Consider the following 15,859-nt stretch of genomic DNA (forward strand, 5'->3'; position numbering starts at 1 on the left):
AGGTTACCCTCTTCTACTATTTCTATCCATCGCTTCACTTTTTTAGTGAACACCTCCATTTTTTCATACATCTGTAAGACGTTTGCATTTCAGCCTTGCATGGAGCTGTTCAACTTGTTTAGCTCTGCAAAAATATCAGTGAGATATGCCAGCTCAGTAAGCCACTCAGTGTCACAAAAGTTATCAGCCAGTTCGTTGTGTTTGTCTCTCTTAAAAAGTCATGGATTTCACTGCGCAGTTCAAACACGTGCTCCAGCACCGAGCCGCGCGACAGCCAGCGCACCTCCTTCTCTTGCGGGGCTGGTTCTTCAGGGGGGGCGTCTGGTTCTTCAGTCTCCTCTGTGACTGTCATTCCAGCGGAGGCTGCAGTCTCAGCCTGCTCTGCAGGTTTTTTCCTGACAACGAATCGGTCCATGATTTCCATTTACAATTTCACGGACCACCTGCAATACCTCCACGGACCACCAGAGGGCAGCGGACCACTGGTTGACAATCCCTGCCTTAGAGCTAAAAGAGATGGAACACTGAATTCATCATGAGGCCAGGTCATAATACAATGATAATGCTGCTCCATGAAATATCAACTAAATATGAAATCATGTGTTTACAGCTTGTTTCATCAGGTTTAAGCAGCATTCTACAGGATTTAATGTAATTGAGCATATTCACACTGTTGTATAGTTAAAATAGATGTAGCTAACGTTTACATTGCGGCCAAGTGACAATATATTAATTATACAACAATATTTATTTAAAGCTTTTTATTTTCCTCTTCCCTGTGTTTTATTTGAAATTGGCTGACTGTTTTCTAAATCAAACAATAAAATATATCAGATTCCAGGTGAACTCTCAGAGAAACCAAATCCTGCAAGATTGGATGGTGAGTCCAGGTGGGCGGGGCTTGGGGCGTAGTTGAGGGTGGTGACTGCTTTGTTGTGACATCACAAAGTTATGGGAGTCCTGACGGCTTGTTTTAAGGCTCAGTTTCTGAATACGGGCTGTGTGCATTTCTCTGTGGACTGAGCACTATTAATATAGAACCTAGACCTGCTTTATAATCAAACAACACATGGACATCTACCTTTATAGCCTACTATATAGATCTTATTAATATTAATATTTTCTAACATTAGCTAAAGAGAAAATGAAAAAGAAAATGAAAAGCCATGAAGGCTTATTGTCCTCATAAGTATTAGTTATCAATTATTCGGTTCAGTGATGATGTGTCCTCACAGCTCATCTATATTGTGCTCACTCACCTTTAACTGAGGAAGACCACTTACTAGAGTAAAAGAACTGTGAACAGTCTCTGTACATTTGTACTGTCATTTCTTTTACCTGAATTTCATAGCAGGACTGACTATTTTCCATTTCAGCACTTTGAAGACAGAACTTCAGACACTGAGGAGTTAAAGAAAGTCATCAGTCATGATATTGCCTGAAGACACAACTTTATTAATAAATCAGCAAGCAGAGCATTTAAAATACAATGCAGACACCCAGCAAACAGAGGTGGGCATGTACAAAAACCCAAACAAACCATAAAAGTGGATGTGGGCAGCTGAAGCTTTGCCAACAGCAGCAAACAGAAGAGAAGAGAACAAATGAACAACCATAAAAGAGGCGACATGACGAGTGTGTGCTGATGTTGTCGTTTACATCCACACAATAAAGACATTCACAAGTGTCTGGTAGAGTGCACAGACTGGCCTGCTGGACTGAAAGCTACTATGAGGAAGAGGAAAAGGAGGAGGAGGACTGTTTGAAAGCGATGCCTCGGGTCAATGGTCTGATTCCAGATACTGCTGCTGTCGTGACTCTACAATGAGTTAACGTTAATGCTGGTTATTCTCTGCCTTCTCCTCTGTGGCAGACAAACCCTGACATTTCTGAGAACAGAGAGGAAGAGGACGAAACCACTGTTCACCAGTCTGTGCTCACATAAGCATGGTACACAAAGATGGGGGGATGGGGGGTTACACCAGGATTACACCAGGCAAAGTGGGCCCAGCTAGTGGATTGAGTAGCTGTTGGATGATATCTTAAAAAATCCAGAGTGTAAATGCATCCAATACGGCATTAGAGTGGGACTGAACCTGACAGCTGAGCCACCTCTATATATGTGTGTGTGTGTGTGTGTGTGTGTGTGTGTGTGTGTGGGACAGATACATCAGTGAATGGTGGTGCCTCATGATAATAGCAGCTGAAGTGATACTGACATTAGCAGTTCTTCCTGACAGGAGGAAAATAGCTGCAGTGATTGAACACATAGTTCATACAGAGAGAAGCTGCTGCTGCTGTATGGTTTATCTGATCCCTGATCAGTGCAGCACTGAATGACAGTTAGAGCTCATGCATGTGTTCATGTTAGTTTATGAACTGTCTCACTTCTAAGTAAGTAAGTAAATCCAGTTTGTCTGGAGCAAACAATGAGCTTTTCTTCAAATGTTAATGCTCTCATACTTTTTAAGTATGTGCACAAGCTGCAAATTGTAACACTGTTTGTAGCTTAGAGTCGTGTTCTTGATTAATAAATCTTCAGCCTGGATTTTGAAGTCTGCTTTGGATCATGGTCCTGTTGTACAATCCAGCCCGATATCTGCCTCCAGAACTTTAGTGGAATCCATTCTTCCATCTATTTGTGCCTCACAACTCCAAAGACAAACATTTCCACCCTGAACAGTTGACAAACATGTTCTTCTGCTTTTCTTTCTAACCCTGTGGTGACTGTGGTCAAAGAGCTCAGTTTATTCAGCTTATGCAGATGTTGCTGTGCAGGATTTACACTTTTGCGATGAGGTCTCAGGTGAGGATTTCTGTGTGTTGGTGTATCAATGCTGCACCACTCATCTGCAGCTCCTCTGTAGTCACAGGGAGGTTTCTTTTAAAGTTTCTTGGTCTTCCAGATCTGGTCTCGACTTCCACAGTTCCCCTTCACTGCTGTTTCTGAATCTCATTTCAGACAGATTCATGTTCAGATCCTCAGTGAGCAGCTTAGAGGAGCTCATGGTTGAGCTTTACCACAAGGTTTGAAGAGTCAGAGGATTTATCATCAGCTGATCATCCTGATAACAGCTCTTCACCTGCTTTATTCCTAATAAGTCCACTAAGGCATGATGAGTTCTTCCAGTAGGGCCCAAACTGTTGCACATGTCTTAATCAGTAGCAGTGGATTACCATTTGAGGAAAGGCTCATTTTAATGTCTGACTGTTTAATTTTTTTCTCTAAATAAAAATATCTATTAAATATGGAATCTACCCAGAAGTGAACCACTGACATACAATACTAATTCAGGTGAGTCTTTGCAGTTTTCAGACTACTTTAGCTTATATTGTGCTCACATTCCTAAATGAAGTGTTGTTTTAATAATAACTGACACACAGAAAACATGGGCCAGGGGGGTCGAGAAGGTACCAACAGCAGATGTTTACCTCGGGGGTTTCCAACAGCTTCATTTACCCATGCTGTGAACTTTTGAATCCATTTACAAATTAAAACAAAATCCATCAAACCTCCTGAGAAAAATTTGTGATGAGATACTGAAGTAGGACTCTACATACAGGGTTTATCAGAGAAAAACTGAGTCTTCCCATCAGTCACATGAGTGACCTTGAAAAATATCTTCAGCTATAAGGCTCTAAAAATGTTCTAACAATGCATTTCCAGGAAGTATTGAACTAATAAAGCATCTTAATCAAATATGTGCAGTGTCATATGTTTAGTGTACACATGTGACACTACACATCCGTTTGTAAACTGTCATATTACCGGCACTGTTTACTTTCTGGTTGCACCAAGAGAAGAGGATGGACAGGAAAAAGAGATGTGGTACACATTGTCTTTAAGGTGTCTAGTATTGATGTATGCAGAAGTCAGAGAAGGAGTAAATGTGGATGGTAGCAGTAGTGACCAGTGGGATAACACACACACACACACACACACACACACACACACGCACAAACACACACACACACATAGTTCTTGTTCTTGCTGTTATCCCTCAAAGTGAGAGATGCTTTCCTCAGTCATTGTGATGGTGATGGGTCAGATATGGAGCATGAGGGGGGGACGAGCTGCCAGCCAGGCTGTCAAATGTTGATGCTGCAAACATGACAGGAACAGCTCAAAATGTATGTATACATATGTATGTGTATGTGAAACAGTCTCTATAAATAATAGTCATCAGAATGATGTGTACTGCCTGTGACAAAGTTTAAATGTGTTAATAACTGGGCTGGGATATGTAAGAATATAATGACTGCATAGGAAAAAAATTTTAATTCAGTCTACAGCATATCACACCGGTCACAACTATGACCAGAAAACAAAGGTTCACATATACAGATTTTAAAAATAATGATTGATTTGTTGTTTCTGTATGTTCCTGCCTTGAGTTTGAAGCTTTGTACCTGCACAAGCTTTTGTTTGCTTTAAACTCACATATATGTGAGTATTTATATATTTGAATATCTTTGAGTACATCTCATATCTCTTATAGTTATTATACTTTTCAGGTGCCAACAAATGAAATTAAAAAACAAATAAATAATTTCAAGGCCCTTTGTTTTCATCTACAAAGACCTCACAAGTCGACAGTAAAGACGAGGGTCTGAACTCTGCCTTTATACCTGGGAGACATTAACAGTACACCTGTATCAGCTGCTAACTTTAACCACCAGGCAACAGCATGGTCTTTTAAACGCTGATCTTGTAACCACCACGCTTTTAAGATACCAGTTTACATCTGCAGAGCAGTGTTGAGACGTGGACATGTAGAATTCAATGCGATTATTTATATAGTGATGGTCTTCAGTTCCAGTGAAGACAGCTGCAGTCTCTGTGTGCTGCTATCAGCCCGCTCATCTCAGTGTCTGTGTGATCCAGTGTGTTTTGTTACTGTACCACTTGGGGGCACCAGACTTTTTCATATTCTACACATAGTGACTGATAAAGTTTCTGATAAGGTGTTGAGTTCAATTTCTGAGAAACTCTGGGGATTTTTTTCTCAAACACACACACACACACACAAACACACAGCACATGAAATTAATACAGTTTGTACAGTGATGATAAGTGATGGTGGATGTATAATGCAGCTATGACACTGAGCTGCTGGGGTGTGAGGAGTCTCTTCTCTACAGGTTTCGCCTCACCTCTTACAATCACCTTCCATGTGTCGACCTGACCGGGAGCCTCTGTTGCAACAGACTGATGGACTCAGGATCAGGGTTAGACTGATATATAAATTTAAAGGCAGAGTTGGTGTTGTCTGTAAACCCTATAAACAGATCACATGACTTTGTATTGTGAAAGTGTTTGCTCGTTGTGATTAACCACTCACCCTGCTCTACTTAGCCTTTTAGCTTCTTTTAGTTCATTGTACATGCGGCATTGTGGGTGGGATTTGGGTTCCACCCATCCTTACTGACAAGGATAACATATATTTTCTTAACTTTTATATTTAACTCTTAATATTTACATTTAAATGTAAACATATCCCTTCCTAAAAGAAGTATTTATTAGGCTGCTATCATGTGTTACGTCTGGACTAATCATAGCAGGCCATTTTACCTGTCAGTCTTGCTCACCCAGCAGTTAATCTCTCTCTCTCTCTCTCTCTCTCTCTCCCTGCAATAAACTTAAATAATCAGCCAGATCTTCCAGACAAAATGTTATTTCCTTAAACAGAATTAAAATGTCATGTTTCTAAATAAATGGACGTATTTGTCAACAGCAAAAAAACTATATATACATAACTATAACAGTGATTAATTTCCACAACAGTAGAGCAGTATACCTGCGTGTGTTGTAATGAACACAAACTGTTGTGTGTAAATAATAATTCGTCTCAGTAGAGAAATTTATTTGGAAAAAGATTTTAAAAGTCTCATAATCAACCAGACGCGTTAGTCACCTTTCACAGCAGAATCAGTCATTATATTTTACCAAGACCAGTAAAGGAACTGTCAAAGGAATGAAGATAGTAATTTCTGCAATTAAAAGGCCCTGTTAAAATTACTATCCCTATCCCTGGGCCTATCCCAAATTAAAATCCTGGTGCTATACCTGGTTCACTGTCTTGGTTCAACCTTGTTTGCAGCAGCAGCAAGCAGGTGGCTGCTTTCAGTGAAGAACTTCTGACTGACCACCTGTGCCACCAAACAACAGAGAGACACAATTAGTAACTAGTTGCTGATCACAATGGAGAAACTAGAAGCTAAAGTGGCAGATATTATTCCCAAGATCAATATGTACGTTAGGGAGTCCAAGAAAAGTTGAATCAGGGGCAACTGTACTTGGATGTAGATACCTGAATACATTTCACCTCAAGAGGTCTCTTCAGTTCCGATTGAAGAGGCCTCTTGGATGAAAGCTGTGGATGGATTATAAAGCTTCAAATAAAAAAGATTTTTTGGGAGATGAGTATTGTATCTGTCCCTCACACTTTATTCTTGTCACTGGAGGATGAACTTGAACACAGTGTTCTTCTGCTCAGGGATGTGATGAAGATTTTCATCACTCCTCAGACATATATATTACCATGTAGCCCATGGGCTAAGCAACGTATCCCATATGCACCTCTCCCTGGCTACTTCCTTCAGCTCTTCCTGAGTGATCTCTAAACTTCCCAAGGACAAAAAGGATATGTAAAAGCTCTAGGATGTCCTGGGTCTCCCCAGAGTCTCCTCACAGACTCAAAGAGAGTCATCCAGCAGGCATCACAGTCAGACGTCTGAGCCACCTCAGCTGGGTCCTGTCAGTGCAAAGGTACAATGATCTAAGGGCCAGCCTCAGAGGATCGCCACCTTTTGTTGGAGGGATAGCTTCTGATAGGATGACCCACAGCACAGTATTCTGGTGAGGGACCAGAACAAGAAACCTTAAGACATCAGGATTGATTCAAATAAAGTGTTAAATCATCACACAGCTACTGAAACCTTCTCACCAACACCCGTTTGCTGCTGGAACTAAGTTGTTTTTTTCTAACTTCACAGAGTAATAGATTCATTAAAATAAGAATCTGGGCAGGATTTGAACGTCTCTCTTTTCATTCATTCATTTTTCATCAGAGTACAACCTCATGAACACTTCAGGAAAGAGTGTGAGCTGATATCTCAACATCAGACTTCCTGGCACTTCCTGGTTCATCTCTAACGTACTGTAACACACATGCCACAACATGAAAAAATCCAGTAACACTAACATGTGATTTTCAGTGTACTTCAGTCTCAAATATCTGCAGGTATCTTGACTCCGTTTTGAATGTGGCCATGCAACAGGATTTTTATGAATGTGGACCAGAACGTCAGCTCATTGGCCTTCAGAACTTTACATCAGTCGAACCCTGGTCAGTATCTACAGAGCACACCGTGGAGGTCTGGGTGAGGGACATTTGGTTTTACTATTGACTGAGAAATTTCAAGGAGCTCCTAATGATTCTGGATTCATCTTGATCACAAGAGTGAGATATATTATGACTCATTGACAGATTGCATGCTGGGAGAAGTCCTTTGGTGTAATCCCAAACTTCAGACTGACTGATTGAGTGGAGATGTGGAGCGTGGGTTTTGGCAGGAGTCGTGCACCTGTCAACAGCACTGAAGTGGGAGGAGGGAGGCGTAACAGGGGAGGGCGGGGTGAGGCACTCCTCACAGGCAGAAGTCAAAGGTCAGGTCGGACTTGCCCATCTTCTGTCTGTACACTGCATCAAACTTGTCGTTCATAGACACTGTGAAGACGTCCTTCCATAGACCTACACGACCTGCAGGGAGGACAAAAATACCTTTAATCATCTTTAGACACAACCTTGATTCCTGTGTTTAAAGAGAACGTATCCTGATTTATCAGAGGCATGACAGAGAGTAACGGTCAGATCAGATATTTCTAAATGTTCACATTCAGTTGACAGTTTTTTCACAGTCGAGCTGAGCTATGAGAAGCCTCAGTCATTCAAGCTATGCTTGAACTGTGCAAGTACTTTTCTACAGCATGTCACGCAGGTGAAGGTGTGCATGATGTGACGAGGATGTGAAAGTTCCTACCAACCACCACTGAACCTTTTATCTGCACTTCATCAAACAGCAGGGCAGATTTTAGGCCTCAGTGAGCTCAGTAGGGCAATTACTTTCAGACACATGGCTATGACACTACACTGAGAGAATGATGAGAATGAAAAGTAAGGCTGTCATTTGACAGTGCAAACAGGAATATCAAGCTAAACTCTATGCCACAGAGAATAATACTGACAGAGCGATTTCATTTTTTAGATTAATTTAAATTCATCATGTGTCATCAAGATCTCCACACATTAGTTTACTGATGCTGACCACAGCAGTACTATTCACTGTGGTGTTACTGATAGATCTGTCATATAAAATCCAACGTATGTTTTTGAGTCTATCTTCAGTGAAAACTTGTACTTATGTAGTCTCAGAGTTGTGATGGCGACACTCTTAAACCCACATGAATCCTAATTATTCATCTGACAGAATCTGCTGGTATGATTTTTTCTTCTCTGCAATGAAATCATCAGATCTCATCTGACCTGATTGAGCCTGACAAGGCAGCAACTCACCTGACTCAGGTTAGACTGACTGCCAGCTGATGTGTGCTACAGCACACTAGACACCAGACTGCCATGCACTAAACAAAAAAAACAAGCTGGGAAAAAATAGAAAAACACATGACAGAAACCATAAGTAAACATCAAAATCAAAACATAAATGACAACATAAACCAAACTGAAAAGTGATAACACATCAGGGGATGAATGTCTGATGATCTGAAAATACACTGGACCTGCAGCTTCAAATGAAACCTGTGAGAGAGGTATATACACCACCAAATGTCAAGATCTTTGATGGATGACCCACTATTGTCTAGAGGTCATCAAGGTTATGCTAATGAGGGGGGTGGCTGTGGGAATGTAATGTTAATGTAGTAGACTTTCCTGGGGGGGTATGTTAAAGATGTGTACTGATGTATGAGGGGAGTATGTATAATACCTTTATGAAACTTTAATTGGTTGAAAATATCTTTATGAGGGGTGTCGTGTAGCGTAGTGGTCTAAGCAGGCGCCCCATGTGTACAGGCTACAGTCCTCGCTGCAGTTGGCCCTGGTTCGAATCCCGCTGCATGTCATTCCCCCTCTCTGCCTCCCTGTTTCCTGTCTCTCTCCACTATACTATCAAATAAAGGCATAAAAAGCCTGAAAAAATATACTTTAAAAAAGAAAATATCTTTATGAAACTTTAAATGGTTGAATGGGTTTAAAGGAATAGGTCATCACGCAACCATATTCACAAGCAACAACTCTTGATGACTATGCGTGAGAAACGTAAGTTCTTAAAGCATATTACCTTATGAGTTCTCCCCCTCCCTCTCCGTCTTTCTGTCACTCACACACACACACACAGACACGGCTTTGAGTCCTCCCCCTCCCTCTACAACACACACACACACGCATCCATATTCACGAGCAACAAGTCTTGATGACTGCGTGAGAAATGTACATTCATAAAGCATATTAACTTTGTGAAGCAGCGGTTGTAAAGGAATAGGTCATCACGCATCCGTATTCACAAGCAACAAGTCTTGATGACTAGGCGTGAGAAACGTACGTTCTTAAAGCATATTACCACTGTGAGACAGCGGTTTCTAAGGAACAGGTCATCACGCATAAGTATTCACAAGCAACAAACCATGAAACGTTTTTCGTAAAGCATAAAACCTTTTATTGTAAAAAAATAAAGTTTAACAATTATAGTATAAAATGCATGATCTCCTGCGTGCATCAGACGCAGGATTCACTGAAACCAGACGACGCTGACGAGATGAGCCACGGTATGAAAAAACTTTATTTTTACAAGCCCCATTATCGTTTGAAGAAATAAAAAACGTTTAAATGTAGCATTTATTTATTTTAGAAAACAAAGTTTCTGCAGAGGTTCACCATCTTCCTCTACAAAACAGAGACAACACATATCTCAGTAACTAATATATATTCCTTCTCCCAGAATCACTATTTATTTCATTTTTAAAAGGTCTGCGCTCTACAACTATGATATTTTTTTTGTCTTTTTTTTTTTTTTAAGTTACGTCCGATGAGCTGGAGGGTCTGTACCTTACACAATCAGACTACGGTAATGTTACCATTTGTTTGTTTTAGTTTTTCTATTTAACAAGGTCAATATTGGAAACGGTATCATTCATTCTCTAACTACCTACAGATTTAATAGACGCTGCTGATCGGCTTAACTGGATTGGAAATCCGGCTGTTTTCCACGAGGAGTTAGGAGGCGTTGAAAAAGGAGAGAGTTCACCGGCAGTCCGTCCTGAGAGTAGCCATCCGAGCATCCGACGAGGGAATCTGCCGATGGTCCGGATGTAACGGGGAAGACCTTGACAAACCTCAGAACTACTAAGGGTTCATCAGGGCCGTCGTCTATCCTTCGTGCAGGCTCTTTTTCCCCGTTCTACCTTACAAAACCTCTCGGGGTAAATTGGTATTCACCCTCTGCCGTACCTGCGCCGAAATCAACAATCAGCAGGGTCCTTGCAGACACGACGAGGAGGCCAGAGCTACAGAGTCGCCAAGATCACCGAAGTGTGGCACTTTGACGGACGTAGTGACTCCATTTTTGTCAAGTACATGCACACCTTTCTGAAAAGTAAGCAGGAAGCTTCGAGGCCACCGATCAGGAAAGCAGCGAAAAGTACATCGAGGACTATCGGGTCAATCAGCATTCAGCTAGATACCCACAAAATTGAGGTGAACCCGGCCAAGAGGCAGGTGTCTAAACTCAGCTTCTGGGGTAAGTTTGCGCAGAAAACTAATTTGGCGCAAACCAGCCTCGTCAGCGATTCTGAACAGTTTTTCCGCTTTCTGTTTTCGGGACAGTATAAAGTCGACTACTTTACCTTTCTCAACAACAAAACTGCCATTACTCAGTGGAACTACAACGAGCGTTGCGTCATGCCCCCCAGCAGAGCCAATAACGTATTCATCGCCGCGTTCACCACCGCCTACGCCCGCCTCAAGCTGTATGGTTATCTGGAACGGTTGGGAGAGAATGTTCTCTATACGGACACCTACAGCTTGATCTACGTGGTGAAAGACGGAGAGTCCCCCTTGGAATTGGGTAATTATCTGGGGGATTTGACGGACGAGCTGGGGGGGTGATAGCATTCAAGAATTTGCGGCAGCCAGTCCCAAGAGTTACCAACCAGAAATGGTAAGAAAGTAGTGCTGCGCGTCAAGGGTATCACGCAGACCCGGGAAAGCTGCGAGCTGCTCACCTTTGACGATATCAGGGAGCTGGTGGATGAACCAATTCATGTTTGGTTGTGGGACCCAGGGGTTATGGGAAAACTTATTTTGTTAAAAGTGTACTAGAAAACCTCAATTATGTCATGGAGACTGTACTGGAAAACATTGTGTGGATTTATACTTCTTTTCAACCTATGTAAGCTGAATTGCAAAAGATAAATAAAAATATAAAATTTGTCGAAGGGCTACCTGATTCTTTTGAAGCCTCCGACCACCCTGAAGTCTGAACAGCAATTATCTGGTGATGTTTAAAAACCCTCCGAACAAGTTACAGGTAAATATTTTGGCTCATCAAATCTTCCCCTCACAAAAAGCCTTTTTCCTGGAAAGCTTTGAAGACGCCACCAGAGATCCCCACGGTTATTTAATCGTCGACCTCACACCCTCCTGCCCAGAACTGTACAGACTGAGGATGGGCATACTTCCTCACCAGTGGCCGACCGTCTACATTCCCAAAACGAAGCCTGCATTAAAAAAACAAACAAAAAAAACAAAAACATGTCGGCCCATATAAAAAGGAACACTCCCTTACAACAAGCTCTGTACCAGGCCACACCTCAGAAACGACGAGACATTCTCACCCACTGCTCCCCTGATTTTCTCAAAGATCTGTGCGAGATGGCCTTATATCTCCTCTATCTCCTTCTCAATACAAAAAAGTAAAGAGGCAGAAGAAAATTCAGACTGCTGGCAGATAAAAAAAAACGCTTTAAAAGGCAAACAGCTGGTTCTAAAGAAACAGTCAGGCGGCTTTCATCATCAGTAACCTTCTAGGAGGGATCGTTAGTAGATGATAAAATGTCTCTGAGGACGACCCAAAAAATTTTTCTTGTCTCACCGCAGCAGTTGAGCCGTCTGACTCGACTTTGACTCTGCATCGTGACCGGCCGAGCGACGACGCGACATCTGCTCAGACTGAGCCTGAGCAGCAAGGTCCGGGGCGTTTCCGAACCTGACCGGGAGGACTTGGATGAAACGGGCTCCGATGTCGTCAAAAGCCTCCCCCAGCGCAATTGCAAAAACGTTGAGTACATCATGAAGAAATTATCCAAGAGCAACAGTGGCTGGACTTCGACGGGGGAGTTGGTTTACAAGGGGGAGGTTGTGAAAGAGTCTCATATGATCAATTTATTTAAAAACCTTTCGCTCTTATTAAAAAAAAACAAAAAAAAAACCCCACCCCCTACAGGATGGATGAGTTTCTTGAGTACTCTGAGGGAACTCAACATCCCCTCATCCTCCATGGGTAACCCGCAAGCTCGCGAACAATACCGCCGAATAAGAACTAGCGAAGCTCAGGTCAGTTTTGAAGAAGTAAAAGAAGAAGAATCTCCAGCTGCTCGGGGTATGGAGCAGGGATGTAATAAAAAGAAAAAAACCCTCCTATCCCCACTCTCGATTACACCTCAGGTAAAAGAAGAAGAAGAAGATCTCAAACTAAAGACTAAATGTCACCGCAGTGGATTGACTTTTCCTAATAAACATTAATAAGAGACGAGTCATATTTCTAAGTCTTTATTGATTCCTTTTTTGAGTCTATGATACTTTTTTTTTATTGAATAGAAATAAGAAAAAAACATTCTTTTACAAGTACGTAGGAATAAAAAAAAAAAAACACGAGGGTGTCACAAGTTGTAGTAATCTTTAAACATTTGTAAAGACCAAGTAGTGTGGTTAAAAGATTCTGAGTTACGTTTTCTGATACAACGTTGATATTTTTTCACAAAGTTGGAGACCTTGAGGTCACTTTTTATCGCATCGTCATGATACAGAGACAATACTTAAAAAATACAATCCGCAGGCCCTATGGCAGAGATAATAAATGCAGTGCTGACCGCAGGCGGTGGACAGGGGTTGTTGAAACTGATCGTGGTACAATATCTTTTTAGAGTGGTTTTCCAAAAACTGTAAGATGCTCGAGGGATAATGATCAAAGTCTGGAGAAAATCTGTAAGAGTCGAAAAAAGTGGCTACGCCATCCTCTTCCAGAGTCAGAGATAACCAATGCTCTTCTGGCATATGTGGGTGTTGATGATAAAGTAGGCCGGGGCTCTGAACAAAGGACTCAGCAACAGCAGCTGGTCAGAAGCCCACACGCCGTAAAATACATTTCCTAGCAAACGATGCAAGATATTTTCCAGGTGATGATTATCCATTTTAATTATTCCACCTTAATAACAATCCACCAACACCTGTCTTTTAGAGTTAATCTCCAGAATAGAGTCGTGACAAGCATAGACAATCAGAGTGGTGGTATGCGATAGCGATACTCTGAATCTCATCTCCAGTATTAAATTCCCGTTGTGAACGGAGGACAGAGCGTCGTTGTCTTCCCCCGGGTTGAGATTAAACACAAACAAAGAGTACCCTGCGTTAAATTCTCTTCGCAGTTGATGCTCAGAGGTAAATCTTTCAGATCTCTCCCCGTAGCGATAAACGTATTGTAAAACTCTCTGACCGAAATCCCGTTATTAAACTGGGGCTGGAAAGCTTTAGCCGGAACCTGTTTGCTGTCCTGACAGAGGGCCAGATATTCAATATCGTTGTGGAGAAAATTGAAGGGTGACAGGTCTCTTCTCCCCGTGAAGGCTTTGTTGTTTACCATACCCAAAACCACGTATTTGGGTATAGCTCCCAGAAAGAGATTCTCCTGGTTACATATCCTAGAATTCTGCGGGATGGAGTAGGTTTTCACATTGACGAGTGACGGGGTAGAGCGCGTTGCCCCTCAATAAAGCTGTCGCGTGACCTAAGCGTATGGCGGGTGAAACGGTGACTGTTTTGACAAACAGAGAGGCCGACAACATATTCTAAAAAAAGGAAAGTGGAGTCGCGGGCTCCCATGAGGCAAAAGGCGTCGCTGGCGCGGGTCAGTTTACTTCTCATATCTACCAAATTCAAAAGGAGCCTCTCACAGAAAAATACGTCCCCGTGGAGAGGACCCAACAGGTGTACTTCTCTGGAATTGGCGGTAAAGGCGGTTCTCTTATTTAACCCTCTGTTAGGACCGTTATTGGTTACGATGGAGTCTATGGCTCCCTTCGTATCTTTAAAAAATAGACCCACGGTGAATTGACTCCCCAACGCGTCGCCGGAAAAGTTGAGCAGAGTTTCGATCATGGCTCTGTAGGGGTGCGTGGCGCTAGACTGAAAAATCAATTGATCTCCCAGAGTAACGTTGCATTGGCTGAAGATTGTGTTCAGAGGGTAATTGATGAGGCCCACCGCCGCATCGTTTGGCAGGTCGGTACTGTTGGCAACGATAATTTTTATGCGAAAGTGCAACAAGGTATCGTTCAGGTCCAGATACTTTTCACCGTCTCCGTCTGTGATGGCGGACAGAGGTCAAATATCTGTGTAAACCTTATTTTCGATAGACAACTGCGTCATGGGGGCTGAAAATAAATCCAGTTCCGGTGAGGTTCAGGTGAGGTTTAGCATCGAGGCGAACCTATGCCTCGACCGTACATGACCGGTGCGCCGTAAAAACCGGGTAGAGTGCCCCCTACTTGACTTTCATAATAACTCACAAAGCGATGAGGATCCTATCTCAGATGTATTTGAGCCATGTTTTATTTTTTTCACAGAGGATGCTGAGAGGTAGCAGGTCTAAAATGTTATTTAATGATGGTTTTACCGAAATTGAAATTGACAGGTGCGTTCTGATCCGATTTAATCTCTACGTGAATGTTTTCAATGTGATTCTTTGCCACAGGCAGATAGTAGGCGGGGTTAAAATAATGAGTGATGACGTCGCCGTAAGTTCCTTGTGCGTCCACGATTCTCAAGAGAGGAGTGTAAGCGTCACCTACCAACTGATGCCGTACCACATAAAACCCCGCTTCTATATCCACCGGATAGGGTGACATCCATCTGAAAGAGGTAACCAACTCTGTGCACGTGTGTTTCCCCGGTGGAGTTTGAAGATTCTCCCCTCGCTGGACGAGTTGAGAATTTTGTGTTTAACTAAACACGACTTACGGATCCAAAAGACATTTCTGCTGACGCAGATAAACGATCTCTCCTGCCTGCAGAAGGACGAAGGAACTTCTTCACAGAGACAACCCGACGCCCGCTACCCTCCAATTACGTCGACACTGCTGGATTTCTTCGCTGCCCAACAAGGAACCAGTCGCCACAACCCTCACAAACGAGGACAGCACCATCGGAATCACACCGGAGAACCTGTGTTGGATTTTACAGACGAACCTTCACACATCTAATTGCTTGGAAGCGATCCAAGTAAGAGGTTTACGCCTCGGCAGAGATTATATTAATTGTGTGTTAACTTAGCTGCTGATGCTGGTTTTTAATTTGCTGTGTTTTGAATTGTGTTTTCTTTGGTTATAACACGGACCGCCAAGTCCGTTGTACGACACAGTTAAGAGTAGTGAAGTTACTGCGTGCTGCTTGCTGTTACTCACCACTCCAGATAAACTGTGTGTCCCTTTGCGGGATCGCTGCATGCAGGACGTTTCTGAATGGTTGGTAACCAATTTTGTGTATTTTGACTTTACATTTTCAGTTTG

The 15,859-nt window shown here is 42.3% G+C and overlaps 1 protein-coding gene across 1 annotated transcript in view; it reads right to left on the bottom strand.

Annotated features, from left to right (window-relative positions):
- Positions 1-1,434: 1,434 nt before the first annotated feature.
- The window catches only part of sult4a1 (sulfotransferase family 4A, member 1), a 48,964-nt gene continuing 34,539 nt past the window's right edge, over positions 1,435-15,859 (bottom strand). The window contains exon 7 of the mRNA XM_023418733.2: positions 1,435-7,763. Within this exon, the coding sequence (XP_023274501.1) occupies positions 7,651-7,763 (113 nt within the window). The 3' untranslated portion in view covers positions 1,435-7,650. The remainder of the gene's footprint in view (positions 7,764-15,859) is intronic.

Source organism: Seriola lalandi, unplaced genomic scaffold, assembly GCF_002814215.2.
Source record: "Seriola lalandi dorsalis isolate HSWRI2012SDOR001 ecotype SW California unplaced genomic scaffold, Sedor1 jcf7180002054584, whole genome shotgun sequence".
In the NCBI taxonomy this organism is placed as follows: domain Eukaryota; kingdom Metazoa; phylum Chordata; class Actinopteri; order Carangiformes; family Carangidae; genus Seriola; species Seriola lalandi.